Below are 25918 nucleotides of genomic sequence, written 5' to 3'. Positions count from 1 at the left end.
AAATGTACACTGGGAAATAAGAAAGGCCATCAAGTTATTAGAAAACTTGAAACCCTGCAACTAACTTGAGATACTTACTGGTTGTTGTAATGTGAATGTCTGTTAGTAAAAAGTAAAACGATGTTGCAGCATCGTTTACTGCTGAAGTACAAATGGATAATATTGATACAAAGTGAAACTGCTGCGTCTTAGGAGGCTGGCACGAGAAGCACGGACGTGACGTCATAGATAAGTACCTCTTTACCCGTCTGTATTCCGTCAACCACCCAAGCGAACGGAGCGTAAATCGCGTTTTGGGTTTCCTCAAACTAAAACCACTTCTGACTGCCAACGTGGACAGAGCTGACGCTCCCGTGAGAGGTAAATATCACTGATTTTAACTAGTGGAAATTAATGCAGGGGTTGTGTAAATGTGCCTTTTTACTCCCGAGGGCCTTGTTTACATTTCAATCCCCGGACTAGAGTGGCTGAGAGGCGGAGGCACCGCGGGAGGCATAAGGTGGTGCCTAACCCGGCCAGCTCTTGAGTTGCAAATTCTGCAATTAACGTTTTCTTGAAAACCTTTGCAAGTCTGTTCTGAATAATTGAACCCGTGGGTTTGGCAAGTCGTAAACATTAACTTCGCTGTTGAATAAAACTGCCAGGACGCTAGCTTGGAAGCTAATCCGGCTAATGGTGACTTAGCCAGCCGTTCTGTGGATTTGGCTTTAGTTTCTTTCAAGTCTGACAGAAATGCCTATGTGCACCAACAACCAAGCTGTTTTTGGGTTGGTTCATCTTTTGCCAGACCTCCTTAACGTTACCTCCCCATCCCCCCAAGACGTGTTATCAACCCTGTGCTGATTCGCTGTGATACATTAGCCTAGCAAGATGTGTGTCACCCACTTTGCTGCCTATTTTTAGCTTGGACTAAGCGGAATGTTTGCATTCATGTGTCGCTGGACTGGCACCGCCGCCGACTCGCAGGCTTCACGGCTGTCCTTGTCTTCTTTCCAGGTGGATATTGTGCGAAGTCCCATTTGAACCCCGGTGCCAGCAAACGGTGTTGAATGGTGTCTTTTGAACATAGTGGATACACATCACTTGTCGATTATAAGCTAACTTTGGGGCCACTGAGGTCATTTTCAACTGATGTTTTTTAAAGTGTTTTAAAAGTCGAAATCTGCCTGGGTAGGTAACAAATGTGGATCAAGCTGCACAATATGGAAGTCCCCCAAACGATTAAATGGGTAGATAAGACACATACAAATGTGTTTGACAGCATAGTCCAAACATGCATCACTGCTTTGCTGTTGTGCGCTTGCCCTTATCTTGGATTTAACTGAGTTGTTATTTTTTTCTCTTTCCGTTTTGTGTTCACTGTTACTGCACAGTTTACCACAACGTTAACACACGTCACGGTTTGTCTGTTTCCCTCATCCTCAAAACTAGAACAACATCTTAAGTTAATCCTCCAAACCTTGACATGAAGCCTTAACCAATTCCTTGTGTCCCACATGTGTACAGGATATGTTAGCAAAATATTGAATCTTGAAAGTTCAATACACAGCTAAAAGCAGACATGAGGAGCAGACGGAGGATCACAGATAAATATGCAGCCAGAGAACAAACTGGAGTAGTTTAAGTAAGGAGGATTTTAGTTGTTCATAACACAGAAATAGTCAAATGGGTAATAGGGGACCTTGTATCTAAATCACTCAAAGCCATTGGTCTTTATATCATGGCTAGCTCATCTTATAGGATGCAGTTGTCACCGTGTCATACGGTAGTAAGTAAACAAAATTCTACTTTAATTTTTAACAGTACGCTCTTGCTTTTATGGAATACAACAGAAGATGTTGTGAAAGGCCACAATACGAGCAGGCAGCTGTACGTTTTCATGGAAAGCTTTTATTATTTATTTACCTCCAACTCTGCGGAGAAGAAAATTCTTGCATCCTTCATATCCAATTGTGGGTGTATAATCCATTCTCTCATTCATGTTCCTTTTCTTGTCAGTTCACAAGTGTTTTTATGATGAAATGTAGTTTGGGGACCACAAACCAGGGCTCCAGACTAACTTTTTAAACTTTCCTCAGCAGCGCATAATTCTATTGGTACTGTATTTCACCGCTGGTAAGAGGTGTGGAGGGCGATGCATCAGTCCCTGCAAGTTTTGTGATTCTTACTGTTGTGCAGCTTCAAAGAATCAAGCTTAAACTGTGTTGATCCGGTGACAAGTTTAGAGTCGCTTGCAATTGACAGGCCACACTGCCTACAATATACACACAGCATAGCATTCCTCTTGCACAGGGCTCTATGCTAAACTTTTTCCCAAGGGAGCACATGTGCAACTAAATGGGAATTAAATAAAAAAATAAAATAAATTAGGAGCACAGTGAAAAATGTTAAAGTAACAGAGTTCAACAAACAATTTATTATATACGTATTTATACTATGTGTGTGCTCCTTCACCTTGTGTTCAGCTATGGTGTGAAACCCTTAGATGACTATGGAACTGAAGACCTTTGTATCTGGACACTCGGCATTTCCTTAAAAATTTGTTGAAGCTTTTTAAAATAGTGAAACAGATGTTTTGAAAATTTGATGTTGAAAAACGCTTTTAAAACAATGATCACTGATCACTCAACACAAAAAAACTTTACTGTGATTGGTGCTGGTGTAGTTTTTGAACCAGGGATGGATTCACGAAACACCAACAGCACCCACACAACCCAAGCCACACCTAATGTAAAGAAGACTACTGAACAGTATTACAATAACTTTCATAAAACAGAACAAGGAGGAGGCTAGAAGGAGCACATTGGCACACTGACATCCTGTGCTGTGGAAATCTTTCCACTGCAGAGGCTCTTTCACTCAACACGAAAGAGAAACTAGTTTATATTAGTGTAATAGTATAAACAAATTGTGTGTGTGTGTGTGTGTGTGTGTGTGTGTATATGTATATATATATAAAATTAATATTATAACATTAGATAAAAATTTGAATCTAATAGTAGCCATTATACAAAGACGAAGACATCCAATGTGCCAACAGTGTTTGTTAATGCACATGTCATTTATTTTTAATTAATGCACTGATAGTAAGTCAGATTTTAATTGAAGTTTGACCTTGTTAACAATAATAATAGACATAAATAGACCTGTCAAGCGATTTAAAAAAATTATCTAATTACAAGTTTTGTAACTTGTTTGTAGTAATTAATAGAATGAATCGCATATCTATATTTGTGGTATTGAAGACCTTCAAGAAACTTTAGGCACCTGCCTCCTAGGTTTGAATAAGCAAGTCACAACAGGTCAAGCCTGAGCTGGAACAGTTAAGTCACAGTACTGCTAACTACCAACACAGTAGTCAGAAGGCTAAAATAGTTACAAATGCCTTTTGTGGCATTTTTTTTCTTCTTCTAAATTCACATTTTTTCACCATATTTACTGTCTATGTAGCATTTGTCACACAAACCGGATGGAAAGTAAACTCCTTTTGATCAGATTACAGCAAAAACGAGGATCAGGCCAAGTTGGGAGGGACCTTTCGTATCCCCCCTCAATATTGAATGTTTTAGTTTCGCTGCTGCTGACCGGCCGGTTGGCCAGTCCGGTCGCAGATTACTATGATTAATCCTGCATAAGGTATTAATTTTTTTTCTATTTTTCTATCATTTTGACAACCCTAATTAAAATGTCAAAATTAATTCATCATGGTGGTTGATCATCTGTTTTTCCACTAACTTAATGTAATATTAAACAACATAGCGGCATCAATATTGAAGGATTGAGTTTGCCTTCTCACGGGCCACTTAAAATGTCTCTGCGTGTCCACGCTGGCACGTGGTTGTCAACCCCTGGTATACTATATAGCCCATCACCGGTATCATATTAATTCCAGTTGGTGAGTTTGTAAATTGTTTTCATTCATTAAATCATTGTGCAAGAAAAATGGCCTACATTTGTCTCTTAATTTGTTAATGCTACTATCTCGTAAATAAACAGAACATTTCATGCAGAACAAGTTCAACATTTGAAAGTTTACTGTAGCACGTCAAACTTTTTTTTTATGTCCTGCCCCATCCAGGCTGTGATTGGTCAGTTGATGAAAAGTGACATTGATGAGCACATAAACTTTATGAAAAGTTGAACATGTTTTAAAAGGCACCTGATATAGCAAATTAGCCGCTAGCCAAACCCACAACCTCCTTATCTTCTCCCTACTGGTGTTTTGAACGATTAGCGGTGCGGGGTGGGGGAGATTATGGTAGGTTTGTAGTTACGCACACATTGTGCTCGTAAATCATTTTTCCGGTTTGCACAAATAAAGCGCGGATTAATTTTTAAGGTTATATGCGAGCAAAATGGTCGTACTGTAGAGCCCTGTTGTACCACAACCTCCTGCCCGCATCTTTGTTAAATCTACATTTGTCCACTGCAGATGCTCTATCCACAACCTGGAGGAGTAAAGAATGCATGTACTCTCATATCATTAAATAAAAAGTAAAATGCTCATTTAATAGTATACTGTAAGTATAATATTATTAATTTTATGTTATTAAATTGATTATAATTTCATAAATTTGTATACTATAGCTTACCACTAGTATAATAATTCCACTTACCGCAGTTTCATTTTTGTGGATAGTTTTTATTAATTTAATCCTTGTGCAAGAAAAATGCTCATGGTGGTTGATTCACTCTCTAATTTGTAAATGCTAAGTAGGGCTATGCAATATCGGGATATAAATTCCTGATACAGGTGTTTTCATTTCCCAATAATGATTATTAATGAAAAGTTGATATATCCTGATATAGAACATGTTTTGTAATTTCAATGAAATATTATGAACTCATGATTTTTCTCTGCATTATAAAGCTGGGGTAAGCTATTCTTGAGAAATCCAACACCAAGACAAATACAATAATATAGAGTGAACAACGACACAGCAAGTAATGTAACATTGTAACTAACGTTAGCTAGGTTGTGGGTTAGCAAACTAATGCTACTTGTTGCTGCAAATCTAACATGAGAGGAATAGACGGTCTCTGAACAACACAGCAGCTCCAGACAGCAATACAACTCTCCTGCTGCTATAGCAAACATCACAACACCACCACGTCTTGGTGAACTAGAAAGTTAGCTGAATGTCCGTGGGCAAGTCACTAACTGTTACCTGACACACAGGTCATGGCTGAAACGGCTGAGTAGTGTTGCGTTGCTCATCCATACAACAGTGTACTCAATAAGGACAGTAAAAGGAAAGTAAAATCAACAAGATCTAAGCTTATTCATACTGCAGGACCTATAATGTAACTTATGTCTCAAGAGACAAGTCATGTAATTTAAATGAAATCGGATTTAACTTGAATCGTAATGAATTTTTTAAACAATTATTTAGTAATGGGGACCAAAACGGCGTATTAAATTGGGGTCCGTGATCTAATTTGTGTTTGGAGACCAGTGTCGGATGACACAGCCGCTGTCAGCTCGTGTAGTGTGTGACATAGTGTGAACGCCACAACGACTTCAGACTCCCCTCAGAAGACGGCAATTTGTGTAGTGTGAACAGCACGGCCATCGGCCAACGCTGAAAGTTGTGTAGTCTGCACGAGCCCTGCATGTAACTTGGATGTCCTTTGATGTTCTTGGATATGGAGAGGAAGCTAGCAAAAGCGTGTGTTGCTGTGCTTGCACAGAGTGCGGGTGAAAATCCGTTCCACTTTAATAATTGAGTGAAAGTTTAGTAGCAGTGGCCATTATTCAGCAGCGGCGATGCGCCGAATATAGGCGAACCGTGTCTCCGTAAAGTGGACTTCAACATTATCTTATCAACAGTTAGATAATCAATTTTTAAATTCTGTAAATCAAAAAAATAAATAATGCCAGCTTTAGTAATAGAGCATATTTACAGAACAAACCTTGTCAGGGAACTAGTAACATTAAAAACAAAATGATTGTTCAATAATCGTAATTGAGGTAAAATGATTAAAAATTCATTTTGATTTTATGTGAAATCATCCAGCCCCACATACAATATAGCAATATTCAAATGTATGTGCAATTATTTATGCAGACAAATCACAATACATGTATTGCAACAGTTGGATATTAAAATACTATAAAACTTTTGAATAGGGCACAATTCACAATGATTGCATTGTTTCAATACATGTTAGGGTTAGGCGATGTCTACAAAATTGCCAGCAGACAATATCTACAACGAAGGATTGGCCTAAGGTTTTTAAGATTTCTTCAGTATCAAAGTAATTCAGTGATAGTTATCAGTACATCCAATGGTACACAGCAAAAATGAACAGTTATCAGTTAATTCAGTGAACTGTATATGAACACATACACGGATTGAAATGTTGGGGTAATTTTCAGTCATTAGCCTATTTAAATAGCACACCATCCAGGGCTCATTTGGAATAATGGCCACCATTAAAACACGGTATTGAGGAGCACTTCATGGCAAATAAAGAGGTCTGAGTGGGTCCCTCATATTTCACTATAGCCACAACATGCTCAAAACTTTGGCCTACTACCGTGCTGTGGGCAGAATATTGGGTCACTTAATCTAATCTTCTGTGGCTCAGTGTTGTCAATTAGGGTATTTAACGTAGTTTGACAGTATTGTCGGGTGTTAGATTGTCACTGTTTAAAAGTATTCCTATGTTATAATGTGTAGATTAGTGTCATGGGGGCTGTAATGCAGACTCAATGTTGCCGCAGCGTTGAGAAAAAACCCTTCATAAACATGTTCAGCTCAGCCCCAAACAAAATGTTACCCGGATGCTGACGTAAGCAGTACGTGACTGGACAGGGGAGACTCCTGAATGCTTGAGTGGCTCGCAGGCAAAGCAACGCACGATAAGGAATTATTTTTGGTCTAGTGAGTTCAAACTAGGGCTGTGCGATAAACCGTGGCAAGAAAAAGTATGTGAACCTTTTGGAATTTCATGGCTTTCTGCATAAATTTGTCATAAAATGTGATCTGATCTTCATCTAAGTAAAGGGTATTTACAAATATAATGTTTTATCAATTCCCTCCTCTACCTAATCAGGTCATCCACACGTGTATAATCAGGGGATGGATGACAGCTTGGGAGATGTTTTTGTAGCTATTTGAAGAATAATTTAACACTGGATCAATAAATCTTGAAGAACTCGAATTAAAATATCTCCAAGTGCTATTTTTCTTTAGTGGTGAGTTGCAAAAATCCTCAAAATAGACAACAGTAAGAAGTAGAAAATGAGTGAGGAATACTAAAGAAGTAAGCAAATAAAAAAAGCCTGCACATCCAGCTGATCACACCAATTACTCCTGATGCAGTTGGAGGCTCCGTGAGTAAAATCAGCTGCTGCTCTGCTGCTAAGCGTTTAATTAATATGATAGAATGCAGTGATTGCTCGGTGACAAGTGATGTAAAGCACAACAAAAAATGTACAGTAGGGTTAAAGGATATCAGGAGATGAAAGAAACAGAAAGCCAAGCTTGTGGTGAGAAACTTGCAACAGTGAAGAACATGCCTAAGACCGCAGCCGACGCTGACGCCAACAAGTGCCGTGCGGGCATAATGTTTTTTCCCAATCTGGTTACAAAAAGGATCGATTGCAGTAGTTGTTTACTTGCAGGAGACCCACTGTTAAATGGTAAATGGACTGTATTTGTATAGGGCCTTTCTAGTTGCTCAAAGCACTGTTACACTACGTAACATTCACCCATTCACACATATTGATACACTGAGCCTAAGAATTTGGGCCTCAGTATCTTGCCAAAGGACACTTCGACACGCGGCTGGGAGGAGTCGCGGATTGAACCACAGATTTTCCAATTAACGGGCAACCCGCTCTACCTCCTGAGCCACAGCCGCCCCACTTACTTATTCAAATTAAGAATAAATTTTTTAAAATTACATGTAATACAAAAAATTCAAAAGAATGATGAATAATAACTTTAATCAGTATTTTTGTCTGTCCTCAGCTCGCCCTGAAACCAGCTTTCCAAATGAGTGACGGGGAGTGTGACTTCTTCTGCTTCTTCCGCTGCTGCTGAGTGTGCTCTCTAAGCGCCTCAGACCAACGGGAAGGCAGGGCGTCTATGAACACTGACACGAGCGAAAGAGGCGTGGAAAGAAACGGGGACGTGCAGCTTCAAAGGAGCCATTTTAGCCAATCGGACAACTTTGATCCGACAGGTAGGCGGGCCGTCTACCTGTCCGGGTAATTGATTCAATCGACTGAATGTCTGTGGATATGAACAGCCAGGCATCGGACAGCAATGAGGAAGACTTCGGGGTGAACTCTGAAGAAGAGGAGGATGAGGACGATGGAGGCGAAGAGGAGGATCAGGGTGACATTGCCGCCTACTATGAGGGTGTGGCCAGCGATGTTGAGCAACAGGGTGCGGACTCCTTCGACCCAGAGGAGTACCAGTTCACCTGTCTAACGTATAGAGAGAGTCAGAAGGTGCTGACGGAGGAGGTTAACACTGTGGCTGCTGCACTGAAGGTGAGCTTGTATGTGTAGCTGGGTTATGTGATGCTGCACTGTCATAATACTGAGAATGAAATTAATTATTTCCATCGTAGTATTTGTAAAAGTTGGATCCAAAATTACCACTGGGCAAGAACAAGGTGCTGATAACATCCAACAAATTGTATGGGTCACAATGGTGACAATTTCGTTCATAACCTTTAAGACAGACCTTGCTTTCAGACTTTCCTATCAGGCTGTTGTAAAATAATAGCAAAATTATTTAATAGCAGCAAAATAATTTCAGCTAGGAATTCAGTATTTCCCCTACCATTGTTTGGTGGGGGGGGTGGCCAGCACACCCAAAATGCACAAACTGTTTTTACTCACGCACACACACATACAGGGAATTTGCTTCTCGCTCATCACCTCAAAAGTTCTGATCTTTGCGCGTACACTGTATAAAACAATGGATGTAGTGTCCGTGACGTCCCCTGTTGGTTTCTGAAGAGCCGTTTTGAAGCTCTTTTTCGCCTGAGGTGGCCGTCGACATCATGGCAGCGCGTCACTGCGCATCACTCCTGGATAACCAAAAATGGGCGAAGAGGCGGGTCATGGGTGGAGCTGAGGTGACTGGTTGCAGAAACCACGCCCGCCTTGTTGGATGTGACCGAGTTAGTTCAGGCTAAGGAGCTAGTGCTTTTACCCGGGACTTGTCTGGTTGGAGGTTGGTAGCCTGTGTAGCCTGAGGTTTGTGGGGGTTCCCTTTCTCTCCAATAAATAGCACAGTCTGACATTATTTGTCCTGTATCTGCATGAAGAAACGTCCAAAAGGCTCAAACAGGCAGAGCTGCAGAGCTCCATCACTGCCTGTATTAGCGGAGCTAACAGACGGCAGTCAGACGGCTAGCAGTGAAAGCGACAGCAGCCATCTGTCACTCAACGTGGTCACGCCCCTAATAATGCAGAACTTTAAGGCTTAATATTATTTAAACGGGTGAGTTATACAAAAGTTCACACCCCTAACAGTTGTCACAAAGGGCAAAATGACCAATTTACCCTATAACTTTACCACAGAATAAAACATGTTTTTGACCTACATTGTACATTTACTGCCAGACTGACGACAAACTTGCTTGCTTTCTCCGTCACTTTCTCCACCATACGTTACTCACTCGCTACACACACGCACTGCACTCCTTAAAAGACCTGATGTTAACGCCGCTGCTTATATAACCGCAGCTGTCACGTAACTAAATGCTAGCAAACCGTGTGTTGTTGTGCTCGCGCAGTGTGTGGGGAAAATCATTAGTTCTGCATTAATATTAATAATTGAGTGAAATTTTAGCGGTCTCATAATTCAGCAGCAGCGATGTGCCGAATATAAGGGTCATACGTCTCTGTCATGTGCACGTCAACATAACCTTATCAATTAACATTTTAGATAATTGATTTTTTTTTAAATAAATAAATTCAATAATTAACTAAATAGTTGAGCATATTTACAGTGAAACCATGTTGGTTGTGAACTATGAGGGCAAAAAACAACATTCAAAAACAAAATTATCATAATTTGAAGTAAAATGTTCAATTAATCATGATTTCGTCCAGCCCAGTTGTTTAAAAGTTGTCTATTTTAGACAACTGGGTGCTTCCAATTTTGTGGCAGTTTGGGGAAGGCTTTGCTGTTCCAGCATGACTGTGTCCCTTTGCACAGAGCAAGGTCCATAAAGACAAGGTTTGACGAGTTTGGTGTGGAGGAACTCTGACCTCAACCCCATTGAACACCATGGGGAGGAATTAGAACTCAGATTGTGAGACAGGCCTTTTCATCCAACATCAGTGCCTGACCTCACAAACGCTATTTTGGATTGTAGCTGTGTGGAAAAGTTTTGTATCTTAATATTAGAAAAACTCAAAGTTTACAGGTACGGATCGATTCTACAGGTGCAAAAGTACTTTTGTCCCACATTTGACACACTCTACTGAATAACCAATGGGGATGCTCTGATTAACATGTCATTTAACTATCCAATCAGGAATACCAGTTCACCACTCACTCGCAGAAGCCAGTGACCTATACTCTATTAAAACACTGTCATTTTTAAAATATTGATACCAATTAAAGGCAGTATTTTATCATTTTAACGGCATGGTATTGTGATACATTTCTTTAACTTTGAGTCTACATGTTGGTGTTTAGGAGTAACAACTATTTCACACTCACACATTGGACCTGCACAGTACAACTTCAGTCTTTTGTTCAGTCATTTTCTTTTGGTGACTCAATTAATCAGTACCTTATCTGAGGTCTACTGGCTTTTAAATGTCCTACATTTTTGGCAGTATTTTGTTGGTATGTGACTTGTTATTTAGCCAGTATATAAGTACTAAGGGGTACTGATGTGTTTACATCAGGATCTTGAAGCATTTCTCTGTCACTGAAGCAATATTTCATTGCTTTGAACTGAATATCATTGAAACAACATTTCAACCGTCTCTTTCTGTTTGATCTTTCTCTCTCAGGTTTTACCAGCAGTAGCAAAGCTGATCCTGGTACATTTTCACTGGCAGGTTTCACAAATACTGGACAGGTATGTAGGACAGGTATCCTCTGCTTCTTTCACCATTTCTGTCTTTTTTTATTTTCTTTTAATTGCGCCATCTCTGCTTGTTTAATTCACCCTTCCCTTCCCTTCCTTTCAGCATGTTTATTATTCTCTCAGGTTCCTGTGAAAATGTACGTGTGATATGTTTTCGTGCATAGGTGTGGCAAAAAGCTCCATTTTTCAGCAAAATGTATGAAATTTTTGTGGTAGATATCATGTCCAGATCTACAAAATAGCATCTTGGAGCACCATAAACCCAACAGGAAGTCGGACATTTTGAATTTAATGGTAATTTTTGGCGATTTACTCACTTCGTACTTTAATAAACTCCTCCTAGGGAATTGGTCCGATCAACTCAAAGTTTTCGTTGTGCAGTCCAGTCCCACTGATGATTAAAAATTGCACTAACAGTAAGTTGTTGTGGAATGGCGTGCCTGTGGCGTGGCGTCCAAAATCGATGATTGGCCATGAATTAGGAAGTTGTTTTGTCTTCAGTGTACATGCTCACATCTGCAGCAAACTTTACTCGTTGATAAGAGTCCCGCCTTGAACACATCAAAATGCCAGTAGTCAGTTATACTTGTAGCACCACCTACTGGCAAGGGGAATTAAGGTCTGTGTGGCATTATGTGATTAAAATAAAATGCGTGGCAAATTCAGAGTGGCGCCGGCAGAGCTGCCTGATCTGCAGAGCGACCACGTCACACCCGGACACGATACACGTGCGAGGGCCTTCTCAACGGTCCTTGCAGCTTTAATTTTGTCATTCTTGTTCTCATTTTCTTTTTCTCTACTTCTTATTCTTCTACACTGCAGTGTGAACTTTTCAAACCTCATCATCATACAACTCTTGGCTCTGTTCTTGTTCCCAACAGATATAAGTCCAACTCGTCTCTGTTGTTGTCTGACGCTCTGGTCCAGCCCAGCAGCACCTGCCGATCAGTCACTGTGAGTAACAGACTATGTGCAATAAATGTGAAGGCTTACTCTTTGGACTTAAGCACATATACTGTTTAAATACTTTGTTTATACCTTTTTATTCTGAATTTTTTTCATACCTACTGGTATGACACGACTTAGGTGACGAGGCACGAGATGGAGACAAGATTTTAACACTATACGCTGTGGCTTGGGCAAGATACTGAACCCCGAATTGCCCCTGGCGGCTGCTCCGCCAGTGTATGAATGTGTGTGAATGGTGAATGCAGATGTAGTGTAAAAGCGCTTTGAGTGGTGGAAAAGACTAGAAAGGCTCTATGCAAATACGGAGCATTTATGGCATTTACTTTAATGCTGAATTATAGGAACATTCGGAGCAGTAAACAGTTAATTTCCTGCATTTTGGGGAATTTTCTGCACCAGTTTATGGTGGAAATATTTTTTATATCCAATTTAAACACAAAATTCAGGTGGCAGGTGACAATTCAAACTATAACCGAATATATTGCAGTAAGGCTCTCGGGCATTCTGTATTGCCTTCAGATATGTTTTCTCTTGTAGATCCTTTTCTCATATAATATCATCCATGCTGAGTCAGCACACATTCAGGCGTGATTTTAGCCTTCCTTAGCCTCTTTTGTGTCTTTGTTAGGGGAAGAAACCTCTTTAAATGTGACTGGCACCTTTTCACCTCTATAAATAAATTCATTTTAATTCAGTTAAAAGTTAGTTCAATTAAGTTATTAACTTAATTAACTTTAATAGCTCCGCTGTTTCAGCAGGTTTTCTGTTCATGTTCAGAACTTTCTGCACATTCAAAACACAGATTGTTGTTCTCCGGCATGTCGAAGTCGTAATATTATGAGAATAATGTTATCATTTAATGAAAATTGAATTAAAGTCTACCTGTCCTTTACTCTGCTGTGCATTAAGATATTGCTCTGCTGGTAGTATCCCCTTCAGACCGCCTCAGTTTTTAGATGTTTACAATGCAACTATATCAGTTAGTTACCACTCTCAGCATGACAGCGGGTTGACTTGATTACTATCATGTCGTACGCTGGTGTCTAATCAGCTGGGCGGAGCTTATTTGCTCCGCGAATCAACGTCATCAGTTATACAGTTGTTTTGTTTGAATTATACAATGCATTCAGTTGGCTGAATAACAACCAGCAGCAGTAATTTATACTTCTAATGGAGAGTGATACAAATTGTTTTTAATGCTTACAGCCAAATTCAAATAAGTTTAAGTTTTTTTTAAGTCACTGTTTTATCAACAAAATACAAACACTGGTCTAAGCTGTATGATAAATATCAGTGCTACAGATATCGATACCTTTGATTTGATTCTATTGTGCCATTTAACATGTAACAAGCATATGAGGGTTTTGTATGTATTAGAGGTGAAACAGTATGAAAATTTCACATCACAATTATAGTGCCCAAAATGATCAGTTATCAGTATTATTGTTGTTAAAATGTTCAAAGAGTACTGGTACACACACTGAAACCATTTCACCAGTTTTATTTTGAAACCCACAAATAAAATGAGCAGCACTGTGCACTTTTTGTTTACAAAATATCTTATGTAAACGTATGAAAACCACATGAAATGTGCATTTAAAAAGATATGAAGTATATGTAACGACCACATGCGCAATTTACATAAATACAAATGAGTTATAAGAAGACTGATCTCTGGAGCGCTGTTACTGCGTTCTGCCGTGTCATTGACTCAAAACATGTTGCATGCCATGCATGCGCACATTTGTCTGGGAGACTGTTGCTAGCTTTGGTTTATGCTGGACAGTATTTACCGTAAGTAAGTTTGGTAATTGAACATGGTTTTAATGATAATTAAAATTTGGTCAGGAATCCTACCGTGGTTTATCGTCAACCAGGTAACTGTTTCATCCCTAGTATGTATTTTGCCCTCCTATACTAGCTCTGCTGCATGGTGTGTGTTTAATGGCGTGTTGATGATATACGTGATTGTGTGTTTCAGGCTCCTCAGTCCCTCCAGTGTGGTGTGTGCCTACAGGTTGTACGAAGAGACTCCCTGCTGGCACTACCCTGCCAGCACTCCTTCTGCAAAGGATGCTGGGAGCAGTACTGCACTGTACTAGTCAAAGATGGCATGGGAGTGGGTGAGTAGTCTGAGCGTGCATGCGTTTCCGCCCTGGGAATCATCAGTTTCAGGGTCTCATCACGACACAGTTTCAGCCTCTGATCCTTTTGGAAGTTTATTTAAGCCTATATCTTCCTGCCAGACCAGCAGAGTCTGCAGACTGGTGTTGAATTTAACAAAGCCTCATACATCAGTCACTTCATTGTACAGTTTGTAATGACAGGTGACTTTTGACTTTGAAGATAAGGGAAGTATAATATGTGATTTTGACTGGCTGTCAGCAGGAGAGCAGATGGGTGTGTACGGAAATCCGTTACAAGGGTGTCTTATTTTTATTTTTTTTAAACGTATGTGGTAAAGTGCATACAGTTTAGCAAACTCCCTGTCCTTTTACTTAAGTGTGTAGGAGCACAAGTGCTTTTGTATTTGTGTGTGAGCATATTTGTATGCAGTTGTTCCTGTGCTACTTTGTTTTATCAGAGGGACTGTTACAGTCAATGTAACCAATAAAGGATAATTTATGATGACTAATGACCTTAATCCAGTTTTTTGGTCACTTTAACTGGAAATGAGCTCGCCTAAATCAAACACACCTGCAGAGGAACTTTATGAATTTATTATATATTAAAGGCACACACAAACAGCAGTTGCAGCCTTTGTATGAAACTGTGTACATGTTGCTTCTCTCAGTATACTCTGTCAGTGATTCAGGACTCTTCTTAATGTGTGTGTGCGTGTGTTCAGGTATCTCATGTATGGCTCAGGACTGTTCCCTGCAGATGCCAGAAGACTTTGTCCTGCCGTTGCTGCCAGCAGAGGAGCTGAAGGACAAATACAGACGATACCTCTTCAGAGACTACGTTGAGGTGTGTGTGTGTGTTTCTGTCTGTGTGTGCTGAATCTTTTTGTTCAGATGCTATGTCAGGGTCTGCATATATATAGCCAATGAAACGTCACAGGCATGTGAAAATGGAGTGAGAAGGAGAGAAAATCTCTGAGCCATTGTGTGTAGGTTGGTAGATTTTTCACGTTACAACAGGTCGAAAGTGAAATTGAGTTTGTAAGTCCCTTCTGCTACATAGCAGACAATATACAGTAGTATAAAAGCTATGAAAATGGTAAACAGAAATAAACAATATTCCATGTAGCAGTGCTGAGGATGAATTTTAGTTTACCAAATAACCATTACCAAATAATAGCAATGTATCGATAGTGGTATCAATAGAGACTCAGATCGTTAAGCAGTCTCAATAATGGTATCAATAAAAATGTAAAATGTAAATGCTCCGTACTTGTATAGCGCCTTTCTAGTCTTTTCGACCACTCAAAGCGCTTTTACACTACATCTGCATTCACCAGTCACACACATTCATACACTGAGCCTAAGTGCTCAAACGGAAACTAACATTCACACTCATTCATAAAATCGGGGTTCAGTATCTTGCCCAAGGACACTTCGACACGCAACCAGGGGGAGCCAAGGATCGAACTGCCGACCTTCTGATTAACAGCCAACCCGCTCTACCTCCTGAGCCACAGCCGCCCCAACAATCCCTACACTTAATTTACCTGTGTGGCCCGCCCAAATGAAGTCTGTGTGTGGGAAATACTGTATGGTTTTCCCCTCTATGAAACGTCGGTATCGTCACTGCACTGCATTATAAACTATAATGAACTGGTCATGGGTCACATTTCTGTCTTCCAGGTTATTTCTTTATTGTGTGTTGTATCGATGGATGAATGTTTTCTTAATGATATATTTTAATGATCAATCCTGTCGGTGTGTTGGAATATTAAAATAATCCAGTGAAGTTATGCCGCTGTATCTAGTGCGTAAATGTGCACAGCGTCTTTCTTAATGGTGAGACGATTCACCTAATTGTACCCACCATCTATTAATCTAGATGTTCATTTAAACCAGTCCCCTCCCCCCTCCCGATCTGCGGATATAAGTGCGATCTGCACATCACTAGAACCCACTTACGCAGGCGCATCTTACTATCTAAATAATGTGCCCTTTAAATAGCTGGGAAATAATGCGCGATTGACTTTAGACCAGGTTATTGTTGGTCATTGATGCAGTCGTTTTCTGCTGCCTTAAGATAGCAATACGCCGGAAAATAATCACTGCGTTGGTTGGAAACTAGCAATGATGCTTTGCACCGGGTGCAAGATAGGGCCCTGAATCTCCTTCACACAGCATTAAATCTGAATCCTCTCTCTGGCTGTTTTATCATTATCACTGTCTCTCATTCCGTCCCACAGAGTCACTTCCAGTTGCAGTTGTGTCCAGGTGCAGACTGTCCCATTGTCATCAAGGTGCAGGAGCCACGGGCGCGCAGGGTGCAGTGTAGCCGTTGCAGTGAAGTCTTCTGGTATTGTACACACACACACATGCCGATCTTTAACACTAAGAGTTTCACAAAAGCTGCAGTTTTTGTGTTTTTAAACTGTTACTAACCTTTTATATGATGTCAGAATCAGTTAAGAAGAAATTGTCTTGAGTCCCAATCTAGTATTAAGATGTAACTATACATTATACTGATGGATGAATCTGGTTTGGTGTATTTGTTCTGTTTTGGGTGACAGAATTTCTTTTTGCCTAAACATATCAGGTTATAATGAAGCTGTATGCTATGCCCTTGTAAGCAGTACAACTGTAAGTCTCTGTATTTTCTGTGTCATTTTCTCTCAGTTTTAAATGCCGTCAGATGTACCACGCACCCACAGACTGTGCAACGATCCGGAAATGGCTGACCAAATGTGCAGATGACTCGGAGACGGCTAACTACATCAGCGCACACACTAAAGATGTATGGTGGAGCTAAACGTGTACACATGCAGTCATGCACACACACAGCCACTGGTATTTTAACATACTTGCACACATTATGTTGTTTTGTACACTCACATAGCCACAGACACTCACATACATTATTATATAATCTGTAATACACACAAACCTGTCACTTAACCTGACCTAATTACCCTAATTTTCCCCTAGTGTCCTAAGTGCAATATCTGCATTGAGAAGAACGGAGGATGCAATCACATGGTGAGTCAGCGCTGAAAATCACCCTTTCCCAGAAAACAGGAAATGCTAAAAATATGTTCAAATTCTAAGAGATTAAGTCCTCAACTTTAATAGTTTGACTTCACTTCTGGGCAGAAATGTTACCTGCTGTGTGCGTCTTCTAGTACGGCTGGACGATTAATTGAAAAGTAATCGAAAATTTAGACACTCTAACTGACGTAATTTTCAGTTTTTTTTTTTTAATCATATTAATATTTCCTGCACTGGGTGTCTTCTAGGGGTGTCCCCGACTAAGAATTAACGTCGTCGGTCAAGTCTTGCCTATTAGTCGACTGATTGTGGAACTGCTTTGTGTGTGTGGGGTGACACACGCTTTAATCTTGAGAAGCTGCAGAGCTGCAGTCTCTATTTATTAGTCACTTTAAGTTTCAGCTAAACAGAGGATTATTGTAGACTTTTTCTCTCTGCTCTGCTCAACTGCTATTCACCGGTCTCGTGCCCGCTGAGAATAGCATGCCCGTCTGGTTCCTCGTGGGTCTTGTCTATTCCAAGTACTGTTTAAAAATGATATAATATTCTTTGAAATTTTTGTAGCAGAGCTTATTCATTTAGCAGTGGTGATGGTCCGAATATGTGCACGTCACTGTTTGGCGCTTCACTTCCGAGATCTGTCTTTTTTGCTTTCCGTCAACATTACGTTATCAGTTAACATTCAGATTGATTTTTGACAATTGTGAATTTACTGCAAATATACTACCTTTAATAGTTGGGCATATTTCCAGTAAAGACCATGTCAACTGTGAGGTCAAAACAAAACGTAACAAAAAATAACCAAATAAAAAAATTATCATTCATTAATAGTAATTGAGGTTAAATGTTCAATTGATCATGATTTTGATTTTAGGTCATATCGTCCAGCCCCAATTCTAAGCTTCTTGTGTGACAGCAGTTGTTAAATCAAGCACTAAATGAAATTGTATAAAACATTCAGCTGCTAATTTACCCAGATTTATTCAAAGTGTGATTTTCGTGGTTGTTTTGTCAGGTGTGTTGTTTCAGTAATTCTGACTTTCTCTTGTGTCTTTGTTTGTTTCAGCAATGCTCAAAGTGCAAACACGGTAAGACGTTTGTCTCAGAGTTTCACAATTTCAGAGTGAAGCATGAACTCACTGTTCTGTGGGGCACTTTTCGTTCACCTAGTGGCATGATACATCACAAATAAAGTAGCCATCAACCAAAACTTTGAGGTGAAAAAAGTGAAAGTTGACGCTTTGTCAGAATAAAAGTCGTTTTTGCGTCTTTTGGATAATGGTGAAAGCTGAGAGTCTAAAGGAACATATAGTTAAGTTGAGTAGTCAAAATGAAGGGAAAACAAATTCTTCACGTCAGTTGTTTACAATTGTTTTTCACACCAATGTGCCATACAATTCATCAGCTTCCTCTTAATTACATAGATTTTGTCCGTTAGATTAGGAATGTGGTTAAACCAAATTGTGGTTAGTCATCTGGATAAATGGGAAATATATTGCCCACCAAAGTCAATATCAGGCCGTTTAGACGGAGACAACAGTAGGTTGTGCTATAATACAAAACTTGTAAACATGTCACTGTAGATACTGTGTAATGCATGCATGCAGTGGTTTCTCGATAAATGTGTGTTGTGTGTTTCTTGAAAGACTTCTGCTGGATGTGTCTTGGTGACTGGAAAACTCACGGTAGTGAGTACTACGAGTGCAGCCGCTACAAAGAAAACCCTGATATAGTCAACCAGAGCCAGCAAGCTCAGGCCAGAGAGGCCCTCAAAAAATACCTCTTCTACTTCGAGAGGGTAAGTTTTACTTTGGGTCACCCTTTATATTTACTTTATATTGCTGCTCAAATAACATAAAATAGAAATGTAGTAAGAACAAAAATGTCCAGCAAATGATAAAAAAAAAAAAAACTTTATTTCCTCCCTCTTTTGTTTTCTTTTTTACTAAAATGCTGAGATTTTATTTTTGTTTTTCAATCTTTACCCCACCAGTGGGAGAATCACAACAAGTCTCTGCAGTTGGAGGCTCAGACGTACCAGAGGATCCAGGAGAAGATCCAGGAGAGAGTGATGAACAACCTGGGAACCTGGATTGACTGGCAGTACCTGCATAACGCTGCAAAGCTACTGGCTAAGGTACACACGCAACAAGAACTATGACTGTGCCTAATCTAGATGCAGAAGTAGTAAGGGGGAGAAATGGATATGTAAATGCAGTAGTTGATGCACAGAAAGACCGGTACACAGGGTGCACGCAAAAAACCAAACATTTTTTTTAGAACAAATTTTTCTTCCATCTTTTTCTTAAAATATTCCAAACATACTTCTAAGGGTTAATGTTATCCATTTAGTCTCAAGTACATCTGCATCAGTAAAGCAGTTGAGTTAAGATCATGTCAATAAATTATCAAGGTGCCATTCTTAATTTTGCTAGTCATGACTGTGAGTAAACATTTTCCAAATTTTACTCGGTTATGAGTGTGTCTTGTCTTTTCGTTTCCAGTGTCGCTACACACTGCAGTATACGTACCCTTACGCCTATTACATGGAGTCTGGCCCACGCAAGAAACTGGTGAGTCTCCATCAGTGTCCTGGAATTGCAGAACACACATTTTCAAATACTGTTGTTTTCTTCTTCACCCTTCTTCCACCTCTCCTCCTACTATAGCCTATTTTTAGCCTTGACCCAATAGTTAGAGGTCCAAGCCAGAGGGGCGTGGGGGCCTTACCCTGAATGTATTTTATTTTAACTTTTGGACTAAGAGGGGAAACAGAATCAGACTTGGATCTATTTTTAGGCTGTGCTTGTGTAAACATGTTGAAAAGTATATTTGACAAACGGATAAGTAAATATATAAAACAGATTTAAACATATAAAACCAAGTGGAACAATTACATATTCTATCATATTGATTCTCCAAAACAATTCTAAATTCTGCTTAACACAAGACCTGCTAGCAGGTAATAATAGGGTCCAAGCCCCCCAACGCAAACCCATTGCCCCACGGAGGTGATGCAAGTGAAATGGGTGTCATTTGTAGCAGAGCCTCAGTGTAGCAAGGCACTTGGAATTGAGCTACATCCCATGATATAGGCCACACCCATTTCCACCTATAATTATTTTCCTCGAAATATGTGAAACCTACTTTTCCGCCCCTTTAATACCTGTGTTAATGGTGTCTTCAATCATTGTTTTTCCCGGTGGAAGTGAAGTTACTCATTTATTTCATTTTTCATCTGTTCTTCTCTGCAGTTTGAGTACCAGCAGGCACAGCTGGAAGCAGAGATAGAAAACTTGTCATGGAAGGTGGAGCGGGCTGACAGCTATGAGAGAGGAGTGGTGGGAGGCGAGGGGGAGCTCAGTGCCAGTGACAGAGGGGTAAGCTATTGAATGGATTGTTCTAAAATTCATGTCCCAGCAAGGTGATTGTAATAACTTTGGTGAAAAAACATTTAATTTGTCCTGTACGCCAGTTATAAAATATATTTATTTATTGAGTGCCCATTCATAACAGAAGTCATTTCATTGCACTTTTCATCTAGAGCAGGTCTAGACTGTACTCTTTCTAATATTATTTATAGAGACCCAACAATTCCCACTATGAGTAAGCACTTGGGGAAAGTGCTTACTAATCATTGGACAAACACAGTGCTCTCAGTTAATCCAGAATATAATTAAACCTCAAACCTAAATGAAAGGAAAAAGTGAGTACTCAGGAGAATGTATAAATGTGCAGAATTGTTAGGCAACTAAATTACAAAAATCTATTCTTTCTATCAAATTACTCGTTTGTTCTCAAGAGTAACTTTAACAACACAAAATTAAAATTAAATAACATTTTTGGCCTTTCAAAACTATGACCAATATAGCCAGCCTTTCTTTTCAATAACTGCCATGAACACATACATGGAGTCTGTCCGTTTCTTGATCTCTTCATTATCAACTTTAACTGAAGGAGCAACCATAGCCTCCCAAATGCTGTTCAAAGAGGTGTAGTGTCTTCCCTGAATGTAAATCTCCTGTTTGAGAAGGCCCCAAAAGTTATCAAAAGGATTTAAGTCAGGCGAGGCCCTTGCTGGATAGCCAAGCAGTGGAGTACTTTGATGCATGTGATGGAGCATTGTCCTGCATAAAGATCATGGCCTTCTTGAATGCTGAGGTCTTCTTCCTGTACCACTGCTTGAAGAAAGTATCTTCCAGAAACTGGCAGTAAGTTTCGAAGTTGAGTCTCAGTCCATCTTCAACCCGAAAAGGTCTAATCCTTAATGATAGCTGCCCATACCAGTACCCCTCCACCTTGCTTGCGCTTGAGTCGAAGTGGTGCGCTGTGTCCATCAGTGATCCAGCCACGGGCCGTACATCAAGAGTCACTCTCACTTCATCTGTCCATAAAACCTTTGAAAAATCTGTCATACAGTATTTCTTTTCCCAATCTTGACGCTTCAACTTGGGAATTTTATTCAGTGTTGGTCGTGTTTAAGCTTTCTTGACCTTGGCAAAGTCTTTTAATACTTGGCACTGTGCACTTCTGGACACTGCAGGTAGGTTACAGTTCTGGAATATGGTGGCTCAGGAGGATAATGTGTTCCTGGTTGCTTTACAATACTCTAGTCAAGTCTTTTGCAGTTAATTTGCAGATTTTCTTCTTTTTGCGCCCCTGTTGACTATTCCCAACAAAACATTGGGAATAGTCGGTGGTCACGTCTCAAACGTTTAACTATTGTTGCATCCTTCTGAAGGCATTTGTATGTATGTTTTTATTTGAGCAAATGGCATTTATACAAATAAAACCGTACAGATCTGTTTACAGCCATATTGACATACAGTAGATGGTCAGAACATAAAGTGCTCTTTTTTTCTTCTTTAGTTGTAATGAACTTGTATAAATGAGGTTGTGACATTAACACATATTAAATAAAAAAAAAAACAATTAGAATAAAAACAAAATACAGGAACAGGAAAAATTTAATAAAATGCCACACAAGAAGAACAGGTCGATCCCACCCTACCCCCGACCACTCTATCCCACCATCCAGGATGTCGTATACGCAAGATATTAATTTTTCAGAGCAAGGTGAAAGCTCGAGACACCTATCAAGACTGGAGTCTCAAAATTATTTAGATGTTTTCTCACATAGTCTCTTACTTGCAAGAATCTAAAGAAGTTACTTCCTGGCAGTCTGTGTTTACTCTGTAATTGTATGAACGCAGCAAAACTTCAATGTACCGGTCTCTTATTGTGTGGATGCTTACCTTCTTCCAGGATCTGTTATCTAAAGTAGATGGTATAAAGGTAGGATTTTCAGCAATCGGTAAAGCGTAAGATATGAGTTCCAAAATAAAGTGTGACCTGACTTGTTTCGAAATACGGAGTGTTGTGTGTATCATTACATTGGATTGGTATAAGGATTTGTCTGTGGTGAGGGGAGACAGAAGAAAGGCTCCCATGGAATAAGGTCTGCATGTCTCCCTTTCCATTCCAAGCCAGCTTGGTATAGCTGCGGTATAATGTAGTCAATATGTCATGATTCTAATATGTGAAGCCCAGTAATATAACAAAAAGTCCGGAAGTGCTAATCCCCCTCTCTCTTTAGATTTACTAAGGTGTCTCCTGCTGATTCTGTGTGTTTTATAGCTCCACAAACAAGGGGCCACAATTGTCTAATTGTCTAAAGAAAGATTTGGGAAGAAACACTGGAATATTCTGAAATAAATATAACAACTGGGGCAGAAAAATCATCTTAATGGCATTAATTCTACCAAGTAATGAAATTGGAAGTGTCTTCCAAAATTGGATATTAGACTGCAGCTTAGTTAATAATGGAGGGAAGTTTTCCTTGAAAATGATATTAATAGTCTACGTCGCCCCAACGTGTAGTTACATTTTTGAGGACATTCCATGCCAGTTTGATGTTTCCAGTCCAGGATGCTTTCTGTTGCTCCTTTGTACAACCTGACAAAAACTTGGCGTGGGAATTTGGCCTTCATAAGCTTCCTCAAGAAACATAGTCATTTCTGAGCTTTCTTCTCCAGCGTTGCGATATGAGATGACTGTGTCAGGTTCTCTGTGATACTGATTCCCAGGAACCTGAAACTGTTCACCTGCTCCACTGATGTAAACAGGAGTGTGTGTGGTCATAGAAGGGTTTGGTATTAAAAACTTTCTCAGTAACTATTTCTGTATTAATGTACAACCGTATTACAACTAAATGTGCACACCACAGACTGTCCGGCGCTGCACTTCTAAGTTGCACCTTTTTTGTTCTGTCAACATTACGTCATCCATTAACATTTAGAAAATCAATTTGACGTTTGTGAATCTATTCAGGCCTGAAACCTCACGGTGGTCCAGCGCTCCTGTGCTAGGGGTGTAAATGGACACCAACACTCCCCAGGTACTTCAAGCACCTAGTCTGGGCAGAGTCAGATTTTAGGACATAACTGAGCTAACTAGTCAATGGCAACCTGAAGTTGACGGAGCTATAGACGCCTCAAAACTGTGGCGCAGCCGTAACGTGCCGTAGCTGGAGTCAGTGGATTCTTGGCGTAACTGACCAGTGACAACTTGGTTGACTCATCAACTGACTAACTTTTTTTTGGACTACAATTTTCATTTGGCCCATTTTCCTTTGGAAGTGTCTTTAAAAGTTAATAACTGATGTTTTGTCTATGTTTTTACAGGATCTGGAGAATCAGATGCACATTGCTGAGCAGAGGCGACGCACGCTGCTGAAGGATTTCCACGACACCTGAAGCTCCGCAGCGATTGCAAAGAACCAGCATCTCCCTCCTTACTTTCTCCCTTGCCTCTCCCACCTTTGCCTCCTTCTATGACCATCCCTTGGTGCAGTGATACAGACCCCTACTTCTGCTTCTCTACATTTGCTCATTTGCTTCTTTCTTTCTTTCCCCCCTCTCACTCCCATAATGCTGCAGGGTCACAGAATGGCACGATTGAATCTCTCCTTCTGTTTCTCATCCTCACCTCATTTATTTGTTTTGACTTCAGGACATCACAGTCACTGTGGTTACACTTGTTGCAACTTTTCAGATCTGATCAATTGATCTTAATGGTCAAATTATGAGTTGTGGTGTGTCGGAAAACAGTGGGTAGACACTGACATGAGCAGTCACAAGCAACATGTTGCCTGTGTAAGTAGTCAGCTGTTTTCTCCAACATTATCCCAGCGATGCTGGAATAATCATTAGAGTAAAACTGCTAAGGATGGAGCAGGTTTTGTTATTAAGCAGGTGTGGGAAATGGAATACATTTTTCTTTAAGGAGACTGCACTGATTGTGGATCTGTAGTTGGTGGTTTCACATAAAACATAATGACTAGCTGGCTCTTGCATGTACAAGAGTACCTGTCGCGCCTGCTGAATTGGCCTGAACACATGCAAAGTTGATATTCTGAACTTTCCACACATTTGCATTTACCCCTCCTAAACTGCAATATGTTAATTGAAATAAATGGATAAGAAACTGCTTATAGGAAAGATGATTGAGTAGTGAAAGGTTTTATGGAAAAGGTTGTTTGTTTACTTCAAGTATTGCAAAATCTCAAAACTGCGCCAGCTAGTGGAGTGTGATACTTTTAGATTAACCATGTCGCTGACGCTGACCTGGCTCTGTTTTGAACAAACATTATTATCAACTTGGACAGATGAATATTTGGGGGGGGGCAACAAAATACAGTTTTTCCCTATGTGTGATGCATGTTCATGTACACAAAATACAAAAGAATAAGATGAATGTGTTTAGATGACAACTTTTTTAGATTTGTCATTATTTAACTATAAACGCACCCCCTTTGTCCCCTTTTTTGTTGCTTTGTGTTAGTACCAAAACTGACCTGCCATAGCCACTACTGGCAGCAAAATAACGGAGTCATTATGGCCGAAGTAACACTACTGAATTACTCAGTCAAATCTTTGTCTCTTTACATTCTCATACTGGTTGCTTGATTGTGGTCAGCTATTGTAGATCCAAACCAGTGTGTGCCAGACCTTATTATTAAAAGCTAGCATTTGTACCCCTACTGATCAGATGATACAGTTGTTTTGAAGCACCAAGTGTAATCTCAGCCAGTCACGCACACTACAGCACCACCCATTGACATCGCATGCACACATCAACACACACGCTCAAACACTCCGCTTTAGAAAATTAACTGTTAATTTGCCTGCTTACCCCATCTTGTGCTTTTTTTTTTTTTCTTTACCTTCATCCCCTCACTTTAATTTGCTCTTTATTTTCTCTTTTCTCCCTGCTCACATTGTTTGCATTTCTTCTGGAAAATGGCTGTTGACAGATTCTTTAAAAAAAAAATGAAAAAAGAAAAACATTAAAAAAAAATTGTTGTAATTTTCAACGGTTGTACATTAATACAGAAATAGTTACTGAGAGTTTTTAAAACCAGACCCTGTCTCGTGTGTTTATTACACACACATATGCACCTACATAAACAGAAGATCAAACCCTTTAAACCGAGTTGTTCTTAAATTTCAATGATAAGAGTCAAATAAAAGCAATATATTTCCAAAAATGTAATGGGGTGTTTGCTTCAAGTGGTGGCTAATATGGTAATATTACTGGAGAAAATGTGATGGGTTAATTATCCTTTTAGTTAAATACTTCATTAATCATTTTATATTGCACCACTACTCAGTCCATGTGCAGCCTACTGTGAGGAGATGGGGAGCATG

At 39.8% G+C, this 25918-nt stretch overlaps 1 protein-coding gene across 1 annotated transcript; it reads left to right on the top strand.

Annotated features, from left to right (window-relative positions):
- Positions 1–218: 218 nt before the first annotated feature.
- On the top strand, positions 219–25631 carry arih2 (ariadne homolog 2 (Drosophila)). Its single transcript, XM_046056581.1, has 15 exons — positions 219–360; positions 7980–8506; positions 10997–11064; positions 11955–12027; positions 14024–14165; positions 14891–15012; positions 16412–16521; positions 16842–16959; positions 17151–17201; positions 18277–18298; positions 18857–19008; positions 19204–19347; positions 19715–19783; positions 20465–20590; positions 23894–25631. The coding sequence occupies exons 2-15, from the start codon at positions 8240–8242 to the stop codon at positions 23963–23965; spliced, it is 1536 nt and encodes a 511-aa protein (XP_045912537.1). The 5' UTR covers positions 219–360; positions 7980–8239; the 3' UTR covers positions 23966–25631.
- Positions 25632–25918: the final 287 nt, after the last annotated feature.

This window comes from Micropterus dolomieu, linkage group LG08 (genome assembly GCF_021292245.1).
Source record: "Micropterus dolomieu isolate WLL.071019.BEF.003 ecotype Adirondacks linkage group LG08, ASM2129224v1, whole genome shotgun sequence".
NCBI classification, from domain to species: Eukaryota; Metazoa; Chordata; class Actinopteri; order Centrarchiformes; family Centrarchidae; genus Micropterus; species Micropterus dolomieu.
This window is presented reverse-complemented; position numbering and strand designations above follow the sequence as displayed.